Raw genomic sequence first — 17,309 nt, forward strand, 5'->3', positions numbered from 1 at the left:
AACAAAATGCCATAACATATTTCTCTTATAAAAACTAACCCTGGATGATTTTCATCTTCATCAAAACGCCATAACATATTTTTAAAATAAAATTTCATCATCGCTTTTGAAACATCATCTCTTCCAACACACATACGTGTTTGAACATCAACTCTTCCAACACACGTACGTTTTCTCCCTTCAATCGTCGTTAATGCCATTGAACAAACCTTGAAACAGAAGAAAGAAAACCAAACTCGAATGGAGCTTTCTCAACCATTGTCGTACCTTATACATTACCTTTTCGGTATGCTATACACTTTATCTATGCACATAACTTAGAAATGTTAGTTTTTGTTGTTGTGAATTGCTTATTGCTTATATAGTATGTTGAGAAGTTATTCTGATTATGTTTATAAAAAATGGAAATAAGGTTTTCTCTTTTAGCATTGTTGTTGACAAAAATCTATTTGTAACATGAGTAATAAAGTTTATGTACATGAGTTAAGTAAAATAGATTTTGTTTGTGTAAAGTTAAATGTTATTAGGCTATTCTAATGAAAGGCTCTTATGAATCACATATTTAGTGTCTTTGTAGATTTGTGTTAAATAAAATATTTATTGTCCTTTTTGTTTAAACAAAGATGGGTGAATCAACCAACATCTCTCCTACAACCTCCACCTATCATACAACTACATATACTAAGACTAAAAGTACAAAAAAATTTAGAGGTGCCACGATGATGACCAAATTGTCAAAATCCCGTGAAAACTATATTGGTACTTGATTGATTTTTGTCTAAAAATTGATAAGGTTTATGGTAAAAATGCTGAGAGTTTAAAGAGTTAAAAGATAGAAGCAAAGTTAACATTTCGATAGATTATTGGAATGATGTTTTTGGAGCATTGAAAAATAAAATATGGGTTAATATTATTGAATTTATTTTAAATTTTATGATTTATTTTACCACTAAGGTTTGCCTAAGTTTAGAGTTTGCTAGTTTTGAGATTTTGACCTAGTCCCCCCCTTTTTTTCCTTTTCCACTAATATATTTCTTGGGCCTTTCCCTTTTTCGGAAAAAAAACCTCTTTAGATAAATATATGAAGTGTTTAATATTCGAGAAAAAGATAAGCTGCAAAAGAAATGAGTTTCATATGTTGGTAAGTGTCAGAGGAGCTTTAAGACATAACTTACAAGTGATTATATTACACATCCATAGGATAACTTAAAGCCTCCATATAAGAAGTATAAGTTAATTTATTAGAAATGACAGTTGGGAGATGTTTTTCAAGTCTCATAGCACTCTTGAATTATTGGCTAAGAGTCGAAGAGGAAAAGAGAATAGGGCAAGAAATATCTATCCACATAGATTGCCTCATGGAAGATATGATAAACTGGAACAAATAATGATTAAAGAAAAAGGAAACAAAGAGAACTAGAGTTGGAATATCCTTCTAGAAGCCTTGATTGCAGTTCATCTCTACTATCATGCCATGAGAAATGAAGGAGAGCACGTCAAAGACCAGGAGGCGAGTTCACATCAGAGGCTACACGCGAAGTTGCTGAAAAGATTATAAGTAGATACTTTTTTCAATATTACTTATTTGTGTTAATTAAATTTAGTAAAGATAAAATTTTATTTGTGTAGGATTTGGTTGTTGAAAAATCCAAAGATGGCACATTTTGTTTCACAAGAACGTCGTGACACATTGGCATAATCGATTGGGACAGTGGAGCAAGGTGGGTGTGTTTGTGGTCTTTGAAGAGGCGTCGGGCTTGAGGATAGTTTTTAGATCATCGCCAAAGATTAACAAAGTAATGCGCACAAAAGAAATTGAAGAACCAATTGATGAAAGGGTAGGTGAAAGGATACAAGATGAATTAGAAAAGAAGCTGGAAAAGTTGACTCATGACGTGTGAAAGACAGTGACTCATGAGGAACGAGAGATGGTGCATCAAGAGGAGTGAGAGAGGTTGATCCAAGAAGTGCAGAAGGAGGTGATCTAGGAGGAGCAGGAGATGATGCATCGGGAGGAGTGAGAGAAGTTGACCAAGGATAAGCGGAGAAGGTGACTGAGGTTGTCAAGAAGAAGGGTACCCGGGATGTGATTAAGGTAAGTATGAGTTTGATTTAAAAAATTTGTGTTATGTGTTGTTGTTGTATATGTATTTAAATTTATGTATTGTCACTACTACAAATAATACATTTTATGACAATTATTTCACCTCATTTAACGAAAAATTGAGGTATAATTTTTGGATGCACCGTGTTTTTTTCTTTTAAAAATAAAAAATCGATTAAGTTGGTTTTAGTTTAAAATCGAGGGGTAAACTAATTCAGAGTGCACGCTTCGAATTCCAACAAATTCAGTTTAAGTTTTTATTTCATAAAAGTGGCGTCTTCCTACATATTTTATTTTTAATCCAAAAAAAGCCACTTTTCACCTCGGTTATGTTAATCAACCGAAGTGAAATTGTTTGCTCTGATATATATAACTTACCTTGTAGCTTTCAGTTTCACTCGCCTAAAACTAAAACAATACACACAAAAGCCTAATGAAGATCCCTACAAAACGAGAACCCTAAACACATATCATCCTCCATATAACGATGATGTGTTTAGGGATCTTGTTCGATACTTACCATAAATGAAATACCCAAATTATTTCTTTTACTTCTTCTTCACGTATCTGGTACGTCAAACATCATTACACAAGTTACTTTAATGTTTTTGTTATTGTTTTTATTTTGTTGTTGTTATCATCGCCGTCATTGTTGTTGTCGTTAATTGTTGAGATGCGAAATCTTAGAGGCTTAATATTGTTGTTGTTTTTAAATTGAGATTGATGTTATAGATTTATTATTGATTTTGTTGTAGTTTTGTCGTTGTTGTTGTTTAAACTAATATTAATCTTTTAGGTTTATTGTTGATGTTGTTGTAGTTTTTGAATTGTTATTTAATGTAAGTTGTTGTTTTCGAGTTGTTGATGTTATTATTGTTGTTGTTTTTTTAGTTGTTATACTTTTCAAATTATGAAAAATTATATGTTATAGTTTAGTTGTTATCGAGTTTGAGTTTGAGATTGATATTGAAATTATGTCTTGTGATTCTTTGTGTCGAGTTTATCTTATTCCATTGAACATCTCAAAAGCACATTATAGTGAGAGAAGTTAAAATAATACTACTTAAAATTAATAATAATTAAATTTTTTTCAATTTCTAAAAAATAATAATTTAAAAATCCATTAATATAAATAACATATTGACAAACCACGTGTATCTCATGGATGTTCTATCGTACACATGTATTGGCAAACCTCGTGTATCACATGCATTGCAACAGATGGATCATATCACAATTTATATGATTGAATGTTAGATTTTATCACCAATAATAATAAAATTACTATAGAGTCTCCAAATATTTATCTATAAATATCTCAAAATCCTTTAGATATAACCTTCATACTCTACATAGCTCACCAAAACCTCTTTTTCAAAGTTTTCTTTTCTTTTCTATCGATGGCAGAGGAAAAACAACAAGGAACTAAGTCAACTAACCCTTCCTTGGAACAGCCAAGTGAGATATAATTGATGGTTCATTTAGATTTTTTTTTTTTTTTGGTTGAAAATTATTCAAACAACGTAATATTTATATATTAATATTTTTTTCTCTTTTTGAAGGTTCTGCAAAAACAAGTTGGCCTGAGCTGGTTGGTGTGACTGCAGATGAAGCTGAGAAGAAGATAAAGGAAGAGATGCCTGAGGCTAGAATTCAAGTGGTGCCTCCTAATACTCCTGTTACTTATGATTACAGACTCGATCGAGTTCGATTATTTGTGGATGAATCTAGTAAGGTCATTGAGACTCCAACCATTGGCTAATATTACATCAACTCAATGTCAAGGAGAGGAGATATACTAGTAGTTATGAAGCTTGTGATGTTGTTTGAAGAATAAATGTAATTTTTTTTTAGTATGTGTGTGGAACATGTCTTTTTCTCTTCAATAATATATCTCCTTCAAAATTATTATGTGGTTTTAATTTTTGGTTAATTAGATTAGAAGTTTAATACAAATTTATAGTAGGTATAAATTTGTTTTGGATTTTTAAACTAAGACTTAGCTTAATTTATAAATTAATTAAAATATTGATAGGTTAAATATTTTTAATCAGAGTGACATGCTCTGTGTAAATAATTTTACACTAGTGTCTAATAAAAAATTAACAAATTGTCGTATTATCTAAATAATTCTAAGGTATAGAAAAAAATTAACAAAATACATTATTTTTTTACCTCAAATGAGCCTCTAATTTGATTTTATTATATAGGCACACACTTTAATGAATTCACTTTTTGTTTACATATGTTGATTTTAATTTTACAAAATAAAAACTTATAGTACATTCATCATCATTCATTTACTAGATTAAAAAATAATAAACTTTTTTCATGTATTTACATTTAAACAACTTATTATATATAAAATTTAGAGTAGTGTTGGAGAAGAAATACAAAAATGCATACATGTTATTATTTTATAGTAAAATTTTAAACTTATTTTAAATTATTTTCATTATCTCTTATTTTCATTTTTAAGAGATAGTGATTGTAATGAATGGTTTAAATTTATTTTTCTATAATTTAATTGATAAAATGAAATCAGTCTTATAAAAATAAAATTTAAGTTTTATATAAATCAATTGTAAAATAATTATTAATATCTAAATTATTAATAATTTCATTTCCTATTTTTGGTTAAAAATAATAATTTTAAAAACTATAAACAAAATATTGGCAAACCTCGCGTATCACATGGATACTATCTCGTACACCAAATATATGGTCCAAAGTTAATATACCTTGCACCACCAAAAATTGAGGCATGTGTTTGGCATTGTAACACCTGGATAACACTTAATTCTATATGAATAGATGTTAGATTCTATATCCAATAAAATCTACAAAGCTCACCAAAAGATCCATTTTTTAAAGTTCTCTATTTTGCTTATTGATGGCAGAGAAAAAACAAGGACAAGAAACTAATATTTGTAGGGAGTAGTCAAGTTGTTGAAATAAGCAACTATAAGAGTGTTGAATTTGAAGGTAGATAGGGAGAGAAAGAGAGAGAATAATTATTCAGGGTGAAAATATGATCATTAACTCTCACCTCTCTCTAACTTAGTACTCACATCAGAGGCATGGACAAAAGCAAAGAAACTGAGGGATGGAAGGAAGCAAGGATTCACAAACATGGAAAACGACATGAGAAGAAAGGAAGCCTGGAAACAGGAGGAAGAAGGGAAGTCTGGAAAACGACAAAAACAACGTTCTTCGTCACTGAGTTTAATGATAAATGGGAGGCCAGAGATCTGTATCACGAATTCAAGGAGTTAGGCGATATCGATGAGGTGTTCATACCCAACAAGAAAACTAGATGGGGAAAGAAGTATGGGTTCGTAAGGTTCTTTAATGTAGGGGATGAAAGGAGGCTGGAGATGAAACTTGATAATATTTTCCTAGATGGAAGGAAGATCTTTGCCAATTTACCCAAGTTTGGTCGTAGGCCAAATCAAAACTTCACATACCGAACCAAATCCCGTGGTGTTCAGGAGGACTCTGTAATTGCTCAAGCAAAAGCTAAGAAAAAGGATATCAGTGGTATCAAGGGATTCAGGAAGGGTGTAACTTTTGCGGAGGTTTTAAAGGGAGAAACTTCCACCAAAGTATTGGAGTATCTCCTTGAGAGTGAAATTATGAACAGATTATTGAACACGTACGTGGGGGAGGTTGTAAATCTGGGATCGACGTTCAACATGCAAGCACAGTTCTTCGCTGAAGGTTTTTTCTCGAAAAAAAGCATCGCTATCGGTGCAAACTTGTGTTTACTCGAGTATGAAGATGAAGGGGTATTGAGGGAACTGGTGGATGGTGGAAATACCTGGCTTGGGCAGTGGTTCAAGGAGGTTAGAGTATGGAGTCCAAGAGAGGTTGACAAGGAGAGAGTGATGTGGATGAGGGTTAACGGTGTTCCGTGTCAGGTGTGAAATTACAGTTTTTTTTACCTCTCTCAGAACTTAGGCACTCTAATGCAAGAGGATGAAGTTACTAAGAACAGGACTAGAATGGATGTGGCTAGAATTCTCATTCGCACCAAAACAATATTAGAGTCATGGTTCGATTCCTAGGGGGGATTATTGATTAAGCCGGTAACATGCTCGGTTGGCCGACACGGTTGATGCGTGCAGCGGATATCGGGGTGTTACACAACCCATCCAAAGAGAAGGTATGCACTTATTACAGAAAAATGGCCACGCGGTAGATGCTTGCAATAGAAAACATGGGTATCCATCCACCAGGATATGGAGCTTCTCGGGGAAATTCCTCAACCAACAATGTTGGGCATGATGCTCAAGAAGTTGGTGCATAAATGAAGATAAAAACTAATGAATGAAGCATTGCCATCACCAAAGATCAATTCAATACACTGATTGATTTACTTGAAAGGAACAATATGGATGGAGCCAAGCATGCAACAAATATGGTGAGAGGAGAGTGTAGCGGCTGCTATTCTGCAGGAGCAGCAGGTAAATAACCTAACCATGATAATCAAACCAAATTTTATGATTGCAAATGGATCTTAGACACATGAGCCACGTACCATATTTGCAACTCTATATAGTGGTATATATCATGTAGTGAATTAGTTCCCCCTATATTTGTTAATTTACCAAATGGAACCAATATTCAAGCTCACAAAGCTGGAAGAATCAAATTAGATGATAACCTAGTCTTGGAGAAGGTCCTTTATTTGTCAGGATTTAACATTAATGTCATATTTATATCATGATTATCTGAGAAAAACAATTGTGCCAAAATGTTTGAAGATGATTCTTGCATTACATGCGTGTTACAATGTTGATTGTTGTGAATCAATTGATAGCATTATAAGTATGATTCTATATGTATGTGGGGACTAATATGATAGAACTACATAATAGCTTACATATATGATTATGAAATTCTAGCATGATAAACATGTTTGAGTAAGTGAAACATTGGAATGAGTATCCTTGGATGCTTGCTTGGCCATATTCACCTGTACGCTTGATTCAATAGAAATGTATACCATGAATCCATGTATAGATAGTTAGTATCATAATATGCTATCATACAATAGATTGCATGACATGTTGAATACATTGACTTATTCATGACTGATTTACTTGGTTTGTTGAAATGATGAATCTTGTGAGTCAACTTGATGAATGCATTTGGTGAATTGTATATATGTGGATACATTAGGCTAATTCATTTTTAGATGGATAGAAATGATGTTATTTTATTGTTTGAATGAATATACATGCTTGCGGTTGGCTGAATTGAAATAGAGGTACTAGGTCTAAATAAACTTGGATTGGGATGAAACCAATTGGGTTTGAAAGATAATTAGAAGTAAACTTTATACTGGAAAGTTTCATAATTTTATCATGTAATGTGTAACTATGGTATTAATATGAAGTTTTATATATATTTTTTAGAATGCATACATAAAATGCTTTCGTAATAGAAATTACCTGGTGAGCGGACCCTAGGATCAGTGTTATCCGAAATAGGGAACTGTTTAGAACTGAAAATATGAAACGTTGGTACTACCCAGTACACCCTAATTCTGAGGTAATGGAATCAAGGGAGGGAAAGTTGGGAGCGTCCGACTAATGGTAATGTGTAGCTTGAAACAGTAAGCCCCATTAGATGGAAGGTAAGAGAACACTAGATACCGCCTTGCTAGGCTAGTTCTGAGGGAAGGCGGCAGATGATTTCTGGAAACCACCTTATAGGACTTACTCATATTAGAAGGAGCAAAAACTTCTCTAAAACCTTGCCACAATGGGTCGTAAGGTCGATATTCAACAGCGTTGAAAACACTAGTTGGGCTAGAGGTTTGTCAAAGGCTTCGACGTGATAAATTCTTGGCTCTTATTTTTCTACATGGCTCGTACGTTTATGTTATTAGCTTATATGTTATTTTAAAGCCTATTATGCCCCGTTTCTTAAGACCCATGAAATAGTATATATGTGGGTAATAACAGGATAAGATAATGATAGTTTACCTTGTAGAGTCGAGTGGACCCATAGGATAGGGAGCTCCACTGAAATATTTTATCTAACCCCATTTCTTATCATATTTTAGGTTATCATGTTGAAGGTAAGGACCGAGGAAGATATGATTAGTGACGTGAAGAAGTTGCACTTGATTCTAGTGCTGTTATGCTGTGATTCGTTTTACATTTTTTGTGTACTATTAATTCAATGGAATTTGTTGTATATTATACATATTGAGATGTATTTTTATCACTTATGAATGTACTCAGTACCACTATTTTACACTTGATTAGTATGATTCTAGATGCATATTGATCGGGGTGTTATAGTTGGTATCAGAGCCTAGTTGACCCTCGACCTAGCCATGAGACTTCATTAGTAAACTCTCTTATTCCTCAAGCAAGAAATTGATCATACTCATCATTATCTTCATTCGTACACGGTTAGACGGTACCACTTATTCTATACATCATAAGAAACACGGGAAACATAACATAATCAACACAATATAACTCTTAAAAAAGGAAGTATTGGGACCATCAAGAATCGTATAAAAGGTATTAAACTCGACCGGAAGTTTGGCACCTGACTTGTAGAATTTTTTTAACTTAGCCATCATTGTGGCACCTCTTTGTTTTTTTTCGATTCTTCGCCTACAGATTGAGAATCGTTTGTACTGGTTTCATTTGTAAACGTAGCTTCGTCGCTACTGGGTGAAGAAATGCAAAGACAGAGACCATCTATCAAGATATAAAACAATCAACATCAGGACACAAACATCATTCACAATAGCATCATCAACTACAAATACATAAACAACAACAATGACATCATCAACAACAATGATGACATAAACAACAACAAATACATAAACAACAACAATGGCATCATCAACAACAATGGAAATATAAACAAGACCTAATGAAAAATGATAGTACTATAGATGCATGGGGAAAACGTTTATGTACCAAAAATGGCGTTGGCTCTTTCTTTAAGTTCCTCTTCGACTACTAAACCGAAGGCTAGTCAAGAACGGTGTCGGCTCATTCCGAACAGTACGAAAGCACATAAAGTAAAAATGGTGTTGGCTCCTTCTTTGAGTTTCTCCTCAATCAATGATGTTAAATGTTTTGTTAGGGATGATATTGATTTTGTTTTGTTAAGGTTTTGGTGTTGTTTGGTTTAGGGTTGTGATTTCATATATTCTTCAGGGGTTGAAATGTCATTGTTTCGTGAAGGAAATGAAAATATGGAACTGAAAAGACAGGTTAGTTAGCTCTCTTATCTTAAAGTGAATAATTCATATGTCATCATGGTTACTAGTAAAAATCGTTTTGATATATAACGGAATTTTAAAAAAAACGTCAGGTTTGAAGAATTTAAAAAAATAAAAGAAAAATGTACCAAATTTTTTTTCTTTAACAACTGTGGTGATATAAGAATGACATTAATGATATTTTATAAAAAAAAGCACCAGATTTTACAACATTGAAATTAATAAAAATGGAAAATATATGACAACGAGTTTCTTCAAGAACCGTCGTGATATTACTTTCTTTTTTTAAAATAAAAATAAAAGGCTTATTAAATAAACAGAAGAAATCACGAATTAGTAGGCGGTGACAATCGAACTGGTCACCATGTATATGATATCACTACAGTTTATTTCAAAAATTATGGTAATAAATAGATATCGTTTACTTAAAAACCAGAAAAATATGTAAGCACCAGTAATTTATAGATATCACTACGGTTCCCTGGAGGACCGTGATAAAGGTGTTGTTGTTGTATGTATTATTTGTAGTAGTGTAAAGAAGTGTCAAATGGAGCACTGTAATGTTGTCATTTCACCAGCTGAACCAAGGCTGCAACTGTCAAAGAATGAGGATGACTATAATGTAGATCCTACTAAATATAAAAGGTTGATTGGATCATTATATTACTTGTGCAATAGGCGACCAAATTTGACGTTTAGTGTCTGTATTGAGAGTAGATTCATGGAGAAATCGAAGGTGTCTCACTTGGCGACAGTCAAGAGGATCCTAAGTTACATCAAAGGATCTATTGGTTGTGGAATTCTCTTTCTCGCAGCGCATATGGGCAGAAAATGCAATTTTTTTGGTTTTATCGATTCCAATTGGTGCAGAGATAAAATTATCGAAAGTCTACAACTGGATACATCATTATGTTCGGTGGAACACCAATCTGATGATGTTCAAAGAAGGAACCGATAGTTGCACTTTCGTCTTGTGAGGTCGAGTACATTGTCACTTTGTTATGTGTGTGCCAAGCCGTGTGGCTAATCAATCTATTGAAAGAGATGTATAATAGTCACGGTGAGGCTGTTATGCTCTTGGTTGACAATGTTTCCGCTATTAATCTTGTTAAGAATCCAATTTCACATGGGAGGAGCAAGCATATAGAGATGAGATTTATTTACTTGAGGGAGTTTGGTAGTGAAAGCAAGTTAAGATTAGCATATTGAAGAAGTGAAAACCAATTTGTTCATTTGCTGACTAAGGTAGTCACAAATGATGTGTTCAAAAGGTTAAAGATGAGCATGGGCATGAAAGACTTGAAGCACTTGAATTAAAGTGGTGTGTTATATAAAAATCAATAATTTAAGTCTTGTATCCGGTTAACACGGGGTTGGGAGAAAATCACTTATGAGCAGCAAAAAACAGAAACCATCGCAAGTGTAACTAGTTAACTTAGCTGGTTAACACTATAATGATTTAATTGTTGTAGCAGCTGTAAGCGGTTAACGCTTCGTGTTAACCGGTTACAGGTCCAAGGTTTTTGTTTTTATGTTATTTGGATGATGTCTTTTGTGTCCCATATCTCAATCACTTTGTAACGCTTGTATAAATGTCTTGGAGACATCCTCATCATAGTTAATGTAAATTATCATTCGGTTTAGTCCGGTTCAGGGGCGAGTTCTGGCATCAAATGGTTCTATCCCCCTCCCGATCGCAGTTGCGGGGGATCGAACGGTGGTTCTCCCTACCAAGTCCAGCGCCAATCACCACTGGACCAACTAACGATTGGTAAGTTTATATTGTTTTAGATTGAATAATATTCTAAATTTGTTCCCGTTAATATTTAATATTTTGATCAGTAACTTTATGTACCCGTTAATATTCATTATTTTGATCAGTAACTCTGTGTTCCCGTTAATATTCATTATTTTGATCAATAACTTCGTGTTCCCGTTAATATTGAAAAAATTTACCAGTAATTTAATGTTTCTGTTAATATTCAAAAAAATTATCAGTAACTTCGTGTTCTCGTTAATATTCTATATTTTGTCAATAAGTCGGTGTTCTCGTTAATATTTATTATTTTGATCAGTAAACTTCGTATTCCCGTTAATATTTATTATTTTGATCAGTAAACTTCGTGTTCCCGTTAATATTCAAAATTTGTTCCCGTTAATAATCAAAATTTGGATCAATAACTTAATGTTTCCGATAATATACAAATTTTTTATCAGTAAATTCGTGCTCCCGTTAATATTTAATATTTATTTGACAATTAGCAATCTAATTCAAAAACTATATTGATAAATGTATTTTTGATTGTTGATACATGTAAAGATTTATTTTGATAAATTTTAGACAAATTGATGATGATTAATTTGACACTTAAAAATCAAATAGAGACTAAATTGATGAATCTGTTGTTTTTCATATGTATAGAAATTTATTTGATATAATTTAGATAAAAACATAGATTAATATAATATTAAGTGATTAAATACAACAACTAAATTAATAAAAAAATATTTTCATTTATGAATGATTAATACATACAGTTTGAAAACATTTTAATATTTTTCCTACTCATATTAGCATTCATTATAGCAATAGAAGTGATGAATCTAGAAAATCAATTAAAGTACACTGAAATTAAATTTAACATTCTAACTCTCTAATCTCAAATTAACATCCATTGTAGCATAGATTAATTAATCAAAGGTGTTAGTAAACAATCTGTCCATAAAGGATGTGAGTCCATGTGGGTGGATCATTAACAAACCAAGAGCATTGGACTAAATTATAGAAAATCAGAAGTAGCTCAACAGCAGCAAGACTTGTGCGTAAAGAGCAGGCTAAAGAAGCAGATAATTAGATAGTAAATTTACATGTATGACACTTTTATAAGCAACACAATTTCATAAGATGCAAGATTGAGAATAAACTCAAGGAGTGTAGCATATAAAATTTTGAAGGAAGTGGATTTTTTAGCTTCAAAAGAATATGAATACACTCAATAACAAAAGAAACAAAAGCAGTAATAAGGTACATGTATCTGGTATTCATAACACATTTTCAAAAGATAGCAAGTATATAAATTACAAAATTTAGGCATCCCCTCTTTAGAAAGGAAAATTATATCATCACATGATCATTACAACACAGTCTACAAGTGGCTCTAATCATTCATTTCAACTATACTTTGCATTTACAAATTTAGTTTTCATGACGGCTGATGATTGTACAAACGCTGTTCTTACTTCCTGAACTCAACTCACGATTCGTGGCTGTTAACACGGGTGTGAAGTTCCAACATTTATTGGAAGTTTGGATCCATTGACAGTGTAACACAACAGTCTCTTAACGCACTTAGGACATCTCCTTTGTGTTCATGGAATGATGCACGGAGATGTAAGAGGTGCAAATCAACTTTAAATGCAATTGTGTGTGATAGCTCAGCTACTGATTCCTGTTCCTTATGGTTGTCCATCAAAACTGCAATCGCGTTCACCATACACACGTGTTGTCAAGTACTATTTCTACAATAACATAATTATAATCCTTAGAGGTGATTAAGAAAGTAAAAATATAAACCTGCTGCTCGGTATCGATAAAGATACACTCAAAGTGGATCTAAACAATAAAAGACTGACCAAATCTCTGTCCCTCAACATGAATTCGTCATGCTTATCTCTTACAGAAGACAAAACGTAAAAATAAAATAAGTATCAGAAACAGAATCAGTGAGTCATATGACAATAGAAATTCAAACAAACAGTGAGTGGAAGTTTCCCTACAGTTGATGTAATGTATTGCTCAAAAACATTCTTGTATCTGTCATACAGTTCATGTGAATTGTCAAGTGGTGACTTCTGAGTACACATGTTATAAATGATTCCGTGATGGTCGACTTAAGGAAAAACAATCAACAAAATCCAAAACTAATCATTAAGAGATAATACAACAAAGTAAAGACGCAACGCAACGACAATTACTCAAATCCATTATTATTAGGATACATGTACAACATTATGCATTCCACTGAAGTGAAATTTTCTAGTGATCCTTCCAAAATTCTCTTCAATTTTGTAATCCCATTCTGCATATAGGCCCAACCTTGATCTAAATCAACAGTTTTCCTATCCGTCGTGACTGCAGGAACATCAAAAACATTCAGACTATGCACCATTCAGACTGTCAACAATCAAGAAACATAAGACTGAGACAAATATTTCAAGAAAAAAAACGATTGCGTGATTTTCAATACCTAATGCGCAAACTAATACTAAACCGTAACATGACAAAAACAATTGGTGTGATTGATTAATTTCGAACAATGCACATCACGAGTATGTCAAATAATAACGAACATACAACACGATTCTATAATTTGTCAAAAACCATTATGACTGAACTAATCAAGTCACTGGACTCTATCAAACTTGAAAAGGATACTACTGACCTGGTACAATTTGTCAAACATCTTCTTGAGGTTACGGCGGTGCGATGACGGGAACCAGAAGACTCGCCCTGTGAAATTCAAACAAAATGAAAATCATTATATCGAAATCGAAACCATAATCGTAATCAAATTGCAATGAATTGGAAGAGAGTTGAGATAGAGCGAGAAAGGAACCCTAATTTGAGGGGAGAGGAAAGATATGGTGAGACATTTTCATTCAACATTAAAAAACAAACAGCTAAATTACATAAAAATCAAAAACTAAATTACAAAAACCTATCAAATTTAACCAACTACGAAAACAAATCAAACGATTAACAAATTTGAACGTTGCAAAAACAAAACGGAACTGTTACAGTGAGTGAACTTATAGTGGTTCGCGGAGTGAGTCATTGAGTTTATTGCGGCTGTTTCTCTGAAGAAATAAAAAGGAAATGAGGAAGAAGGAAATTGAGTGGAAAGAAAAGTAGAAGAAATAAAGGGAACAAAAGAAACTTACTCCAAGTCCTAAGTAATGAGAGACGCACAGTTAAAAAGTGTAATGAAATCCTTCAACATCATTATTAGCAGCAAGCTTAAGTAAGCTCACAAAAGAATCTTCAGTGCCAACAGTTAAGTGATTCATGGTGTGGTTCCCTGGTTGGGAATCGCGTGTCAAAACTGGAGATAGAGAAGGAGACAACGCTGGCTTTAACCGCTTCAACTCACAACACATCCTTTCATTTGCAGCAGCTTTATTAGAAGAATAAATAAACCACAACAAACCCATTAAAGCCAAACCTTCAGAAATACACATGCAAAATTACATTAAACAAAAAAGCATAACAATGAAACAATGAAAAACACAATGAAGAAAAAGAAAGGTTAACAATGAAACAATGAAAAACACAATGAATTCCCATCACTCTCGACCGAATCAGGAACCGCAATAACAGGTGCACCAGCTTCATAAGCCGAACCTGCGCCATACAAACCAAAACACAAAGCTTGCTGCCAGCAAACACATAACAAATCGAGCACCAAAAAAACCTAAGCTAACAACTCTATATAACTTTACATATGCACCTTCACACATACACAAAATCAAACTAACAGTTACAAAAATAGGAGATCGTTTTTAAATTATATGTAAACATTGTGACAAAACAGTACAATAGTATTAGTATGACATGATAGTACTGATACCATCTGAGCATTTTCATTATAAAGTATAAATAGATTAGAGTTACTTCCTACCATGTAACAGTTGTGGACAAATTTGGTGAAGAAACTCTCTTGGTGCAAGAACAGGAGCAGAAACTGGCATTGCTGCAACTAGAATTGCAGAAGGTGGAACAGTCACAGAACCAACACTAACATTCTTCCCAAAACCACTTCAGAAGAATTATGAAGGTTATGTACTTTAGAAAAATCTTGAACAGGCTTGTTGATGCAGATACAACCATTGAAGATAATCAGAATCATTTCTCAAAGCCAAAGGTGATTTATTACTGAACAACTGCAATCACAAGCAGTGTTGCTGCTAAGCTAAAAGTACAACATATAAGAAACACACCAAAACAAATTACAAAGATAACACCAAAGCTACTAATGAAAATACAAGGAGTTGTTGTCTTAAAAGTACATACTCCACCCTTCCCCTTCCAGTACTCCAATAGAGACACGATTCAAACCAAATCAGCACGAGGAACCCTCTCTAATACTTGGCGCTTCTTGTTTATCTGGAGTCGACTTAACTTTATTCCTAATAGCCTGCTGTCTTGATTGTCCTTGCAAAAGAATAATATTTACCATTATAAAACCAATGTCGATTGATTTAAAAGCTTCGTTCATAGCATATTCATTCAAAGAAATTATGTAATAAGCAATTGTGAGACTGTACGAAAGTGTGAAAAAGTTATACCAATATCCAGACAAAGAAGCTACTGCATGCCAAACAACCGGTTGAATTTACAGCATCAACACAAACAACCGGTAAATGAAGATCCTTCTCAAACGTTTCCATCACCCGTTCCCTATACACATTTTCACCGACAATTACGACAACCTGCACAACTAAAATACACATGGAACAGAGAAGAAGTAGACGAAGTAAAAACAAACAGCAAGAGGATAGATTGTTTTGCAACAGCTGCTCCAACCATTCATCTCTGACCATTCCAAAAAGAACTATCAAAGTTGAGAAATATTGTATCATAAAGACCGACAAAAATAAAATTATTGTATCAATATGGTTTTTTCTCAGAAGCGTCTATGTCGACCAATATGTCTTCACCATATTAACAAAGCAATCATATTAACAGAGCAAATTAAAAAAAAGGTTGAAACCAAAATTATTTCTAATTAATCACTGGCGGCCACCGTGATCGAACACATAAGATAAATCCATCACCAAATGAGTGAGTTTTGAGATCTATAATAATAATATAAAATCTATAATAATTAGTTCACATCCTGCACTTTCTACAAAAGAAAGTTAATAACGAAACCTAAATTGAAAATGTCATACATAAACCTTTTCGAATCGGACCACCACCACACTCGTCGTCGGAAACCCATTTCCACCACCACCACCACACTAATCGTCGGTAACCCGTTGATGCCGCTACAGATCTGAATGTCAAAACATAAAAGTAACTGGTGAAAACCTTATTCATATTTTTGTTAGCAAGATGAAAAGATCAACATACTTTGCTGCAAAAACAGAAAGAGAAGGAAGAAACAATCTCCTTTTCCGCGCATCTCCCCCCTTTCCGCGTGAGCCAACACAATCAAACCTAAAACAACAAACACTAAATCAGAAGAAATTAGAAAAAATAGATGAAACCCTAAAATCACAATCCAATTTATTCGCACACCATAAATCGATTCTTGGTGTCGTTAATGTCCATAACTTTCTCCATCGATCGAGCCATGTAGATTCAGAGCGTTAAAATCGGGAAACGCAGAGGTTGAAGACGGAGGAAGGTGGGATATGAAGCTCGGTTAGAGAAATAGCAAAGGTGGAAGATGAAGGTCGGTTACAGAAATAGCAAAGAGAGTTTTCTGATGTAATAATGAAATGGAAAAAGTTGTGAGGTTAAGTCTCAAAAAGACTATATTTGTGTTTCTAAGAAAATGAAAAAGTGTTGGGTTTGGTGAAATGAAAGAAAAGAAAAGATTAAAGAAAAGGAAACGTGAAGTAAATGAAGTGAGAAAAGCAAACGTGAAGTGAGCAGAACATAGAAATGCAACCAAGGCATCCACGTGGCTGAAGCAGAAAACAAAGAGACAAATAAATACTTTCCAGATCATAAAACTTTCTTATATTGTAGATATATATATAATATAATTTATATAAAAAATTTGGCTTTCTAATTTCAATTTATTTATAATTAAAATAGAAACAAAGTGAAATAAATAATATATATATATATATATATCTATATATATATATATATATATATATATATATATATATATATATATATATATATATATATATATATATATATATATATAT

General features: G+C 33.1%; 2 protein-coding genes and 1 long non-coding RNA gene across 11 annotated transcripts; 2 read left to right on the top strand and 1 right to left on the bottom strand.

Moving 5' to 3' along the window:
• Window positions 1-3,406: 3,406 nt before the first annotated feature.
• Window positions 3,407-4,012, top strand: LOC131631896 (subtilisin inhibitor-like). The gene is made up of 2 exons (XM_058902658.1): window positions 3,407-3,562; window positions 3,667-4,012. Exons 1-2 carry the CDS (start codon window positions 3,505-3,507, stop codon window positions 3,864-3,866), a joined length of 258 nt encoding a protein of 85 aa, XP_058758641.1. The 5' UTR covers window positions 3,407-3,504; the 3' UTR covers window positions 3,867-4,012.
• A 948-nt stretch (window positions 4,013-4,960) lies between these two features.
• LOC131631902 (uncharacterized) lies at window positions 4,961-8,443 on the top strand. Its single transcript, XM_058902664.1, has 2 exons — window positions 4,961-6,570; window positions 8,178-8,443. Exon 1 carries the CDS (start codon window positions 5,185-5,187, stop codon window positions 6,028-6,030), a length of 846 nt encoding a protein of 281 aa, XP_058758647.1. The 5' UTR covers window positions 4,961-5,184; the 3' UTR covers window positions 6,031-6,570; window positions 8,178-8,443.
• Window positions 8,444-12,381: 3,938 nt separating this feature from the next.
• On the bottom strand, window positions 12,382-16,938 carry LOC131631895 (uncharacterized). Of its 9 annotated transcripts, none has more exons than XR_009292874.1 (12): window positions 16,666-16,938; window positions 16,498-16,584; window positions 16,317-16,420; window positions 15,711-15,822; window positions 15,436-15,576; window positions 14,307-15,305; window positions 14,158-14,222; window positions 13,808-13,875; window positions 13,365-13,497; window positions 13,143-13,217; window positions 12,940-13,038; window positions 12,382-12,840 (listed from the first exon to the last, which is right to left on the bottom strand). It is a non-coding gene; the product is annotated as an uncharacterized LOC131631895 (long non-coding RNA). The 9 variants fall into 9 exon arrangements; XR_009292873.1 differs by having other exon boundaries at window positions 15,711-15,957; XR_009292872.1 differs by having other exon boundaries at window positions 14,307-14,539; window positions 15,044-15,305; window positions 15,711-16,420.
• Window positions 16,939-17,309: the final 371 nt, after the last annotated feature.

Source organism: Vicia villosa, unplaced genomic scaffold (genome assembly GCF_029867415.1).
Source record: "Vicia villosa cultivar HV-30 ecotype Madison, WI unplaced genomic scaffold, Vvil1.0 ctg.000881F_1_1, whole genome shotgun sequence".
Taxonomy (NCBI): domain Eukaryota; kingdom Viridiplantae; phylum Streptophyta; class Magnoliopsida; order Fabales; family Fabaceae; genus Vicia; species Vicia villosa.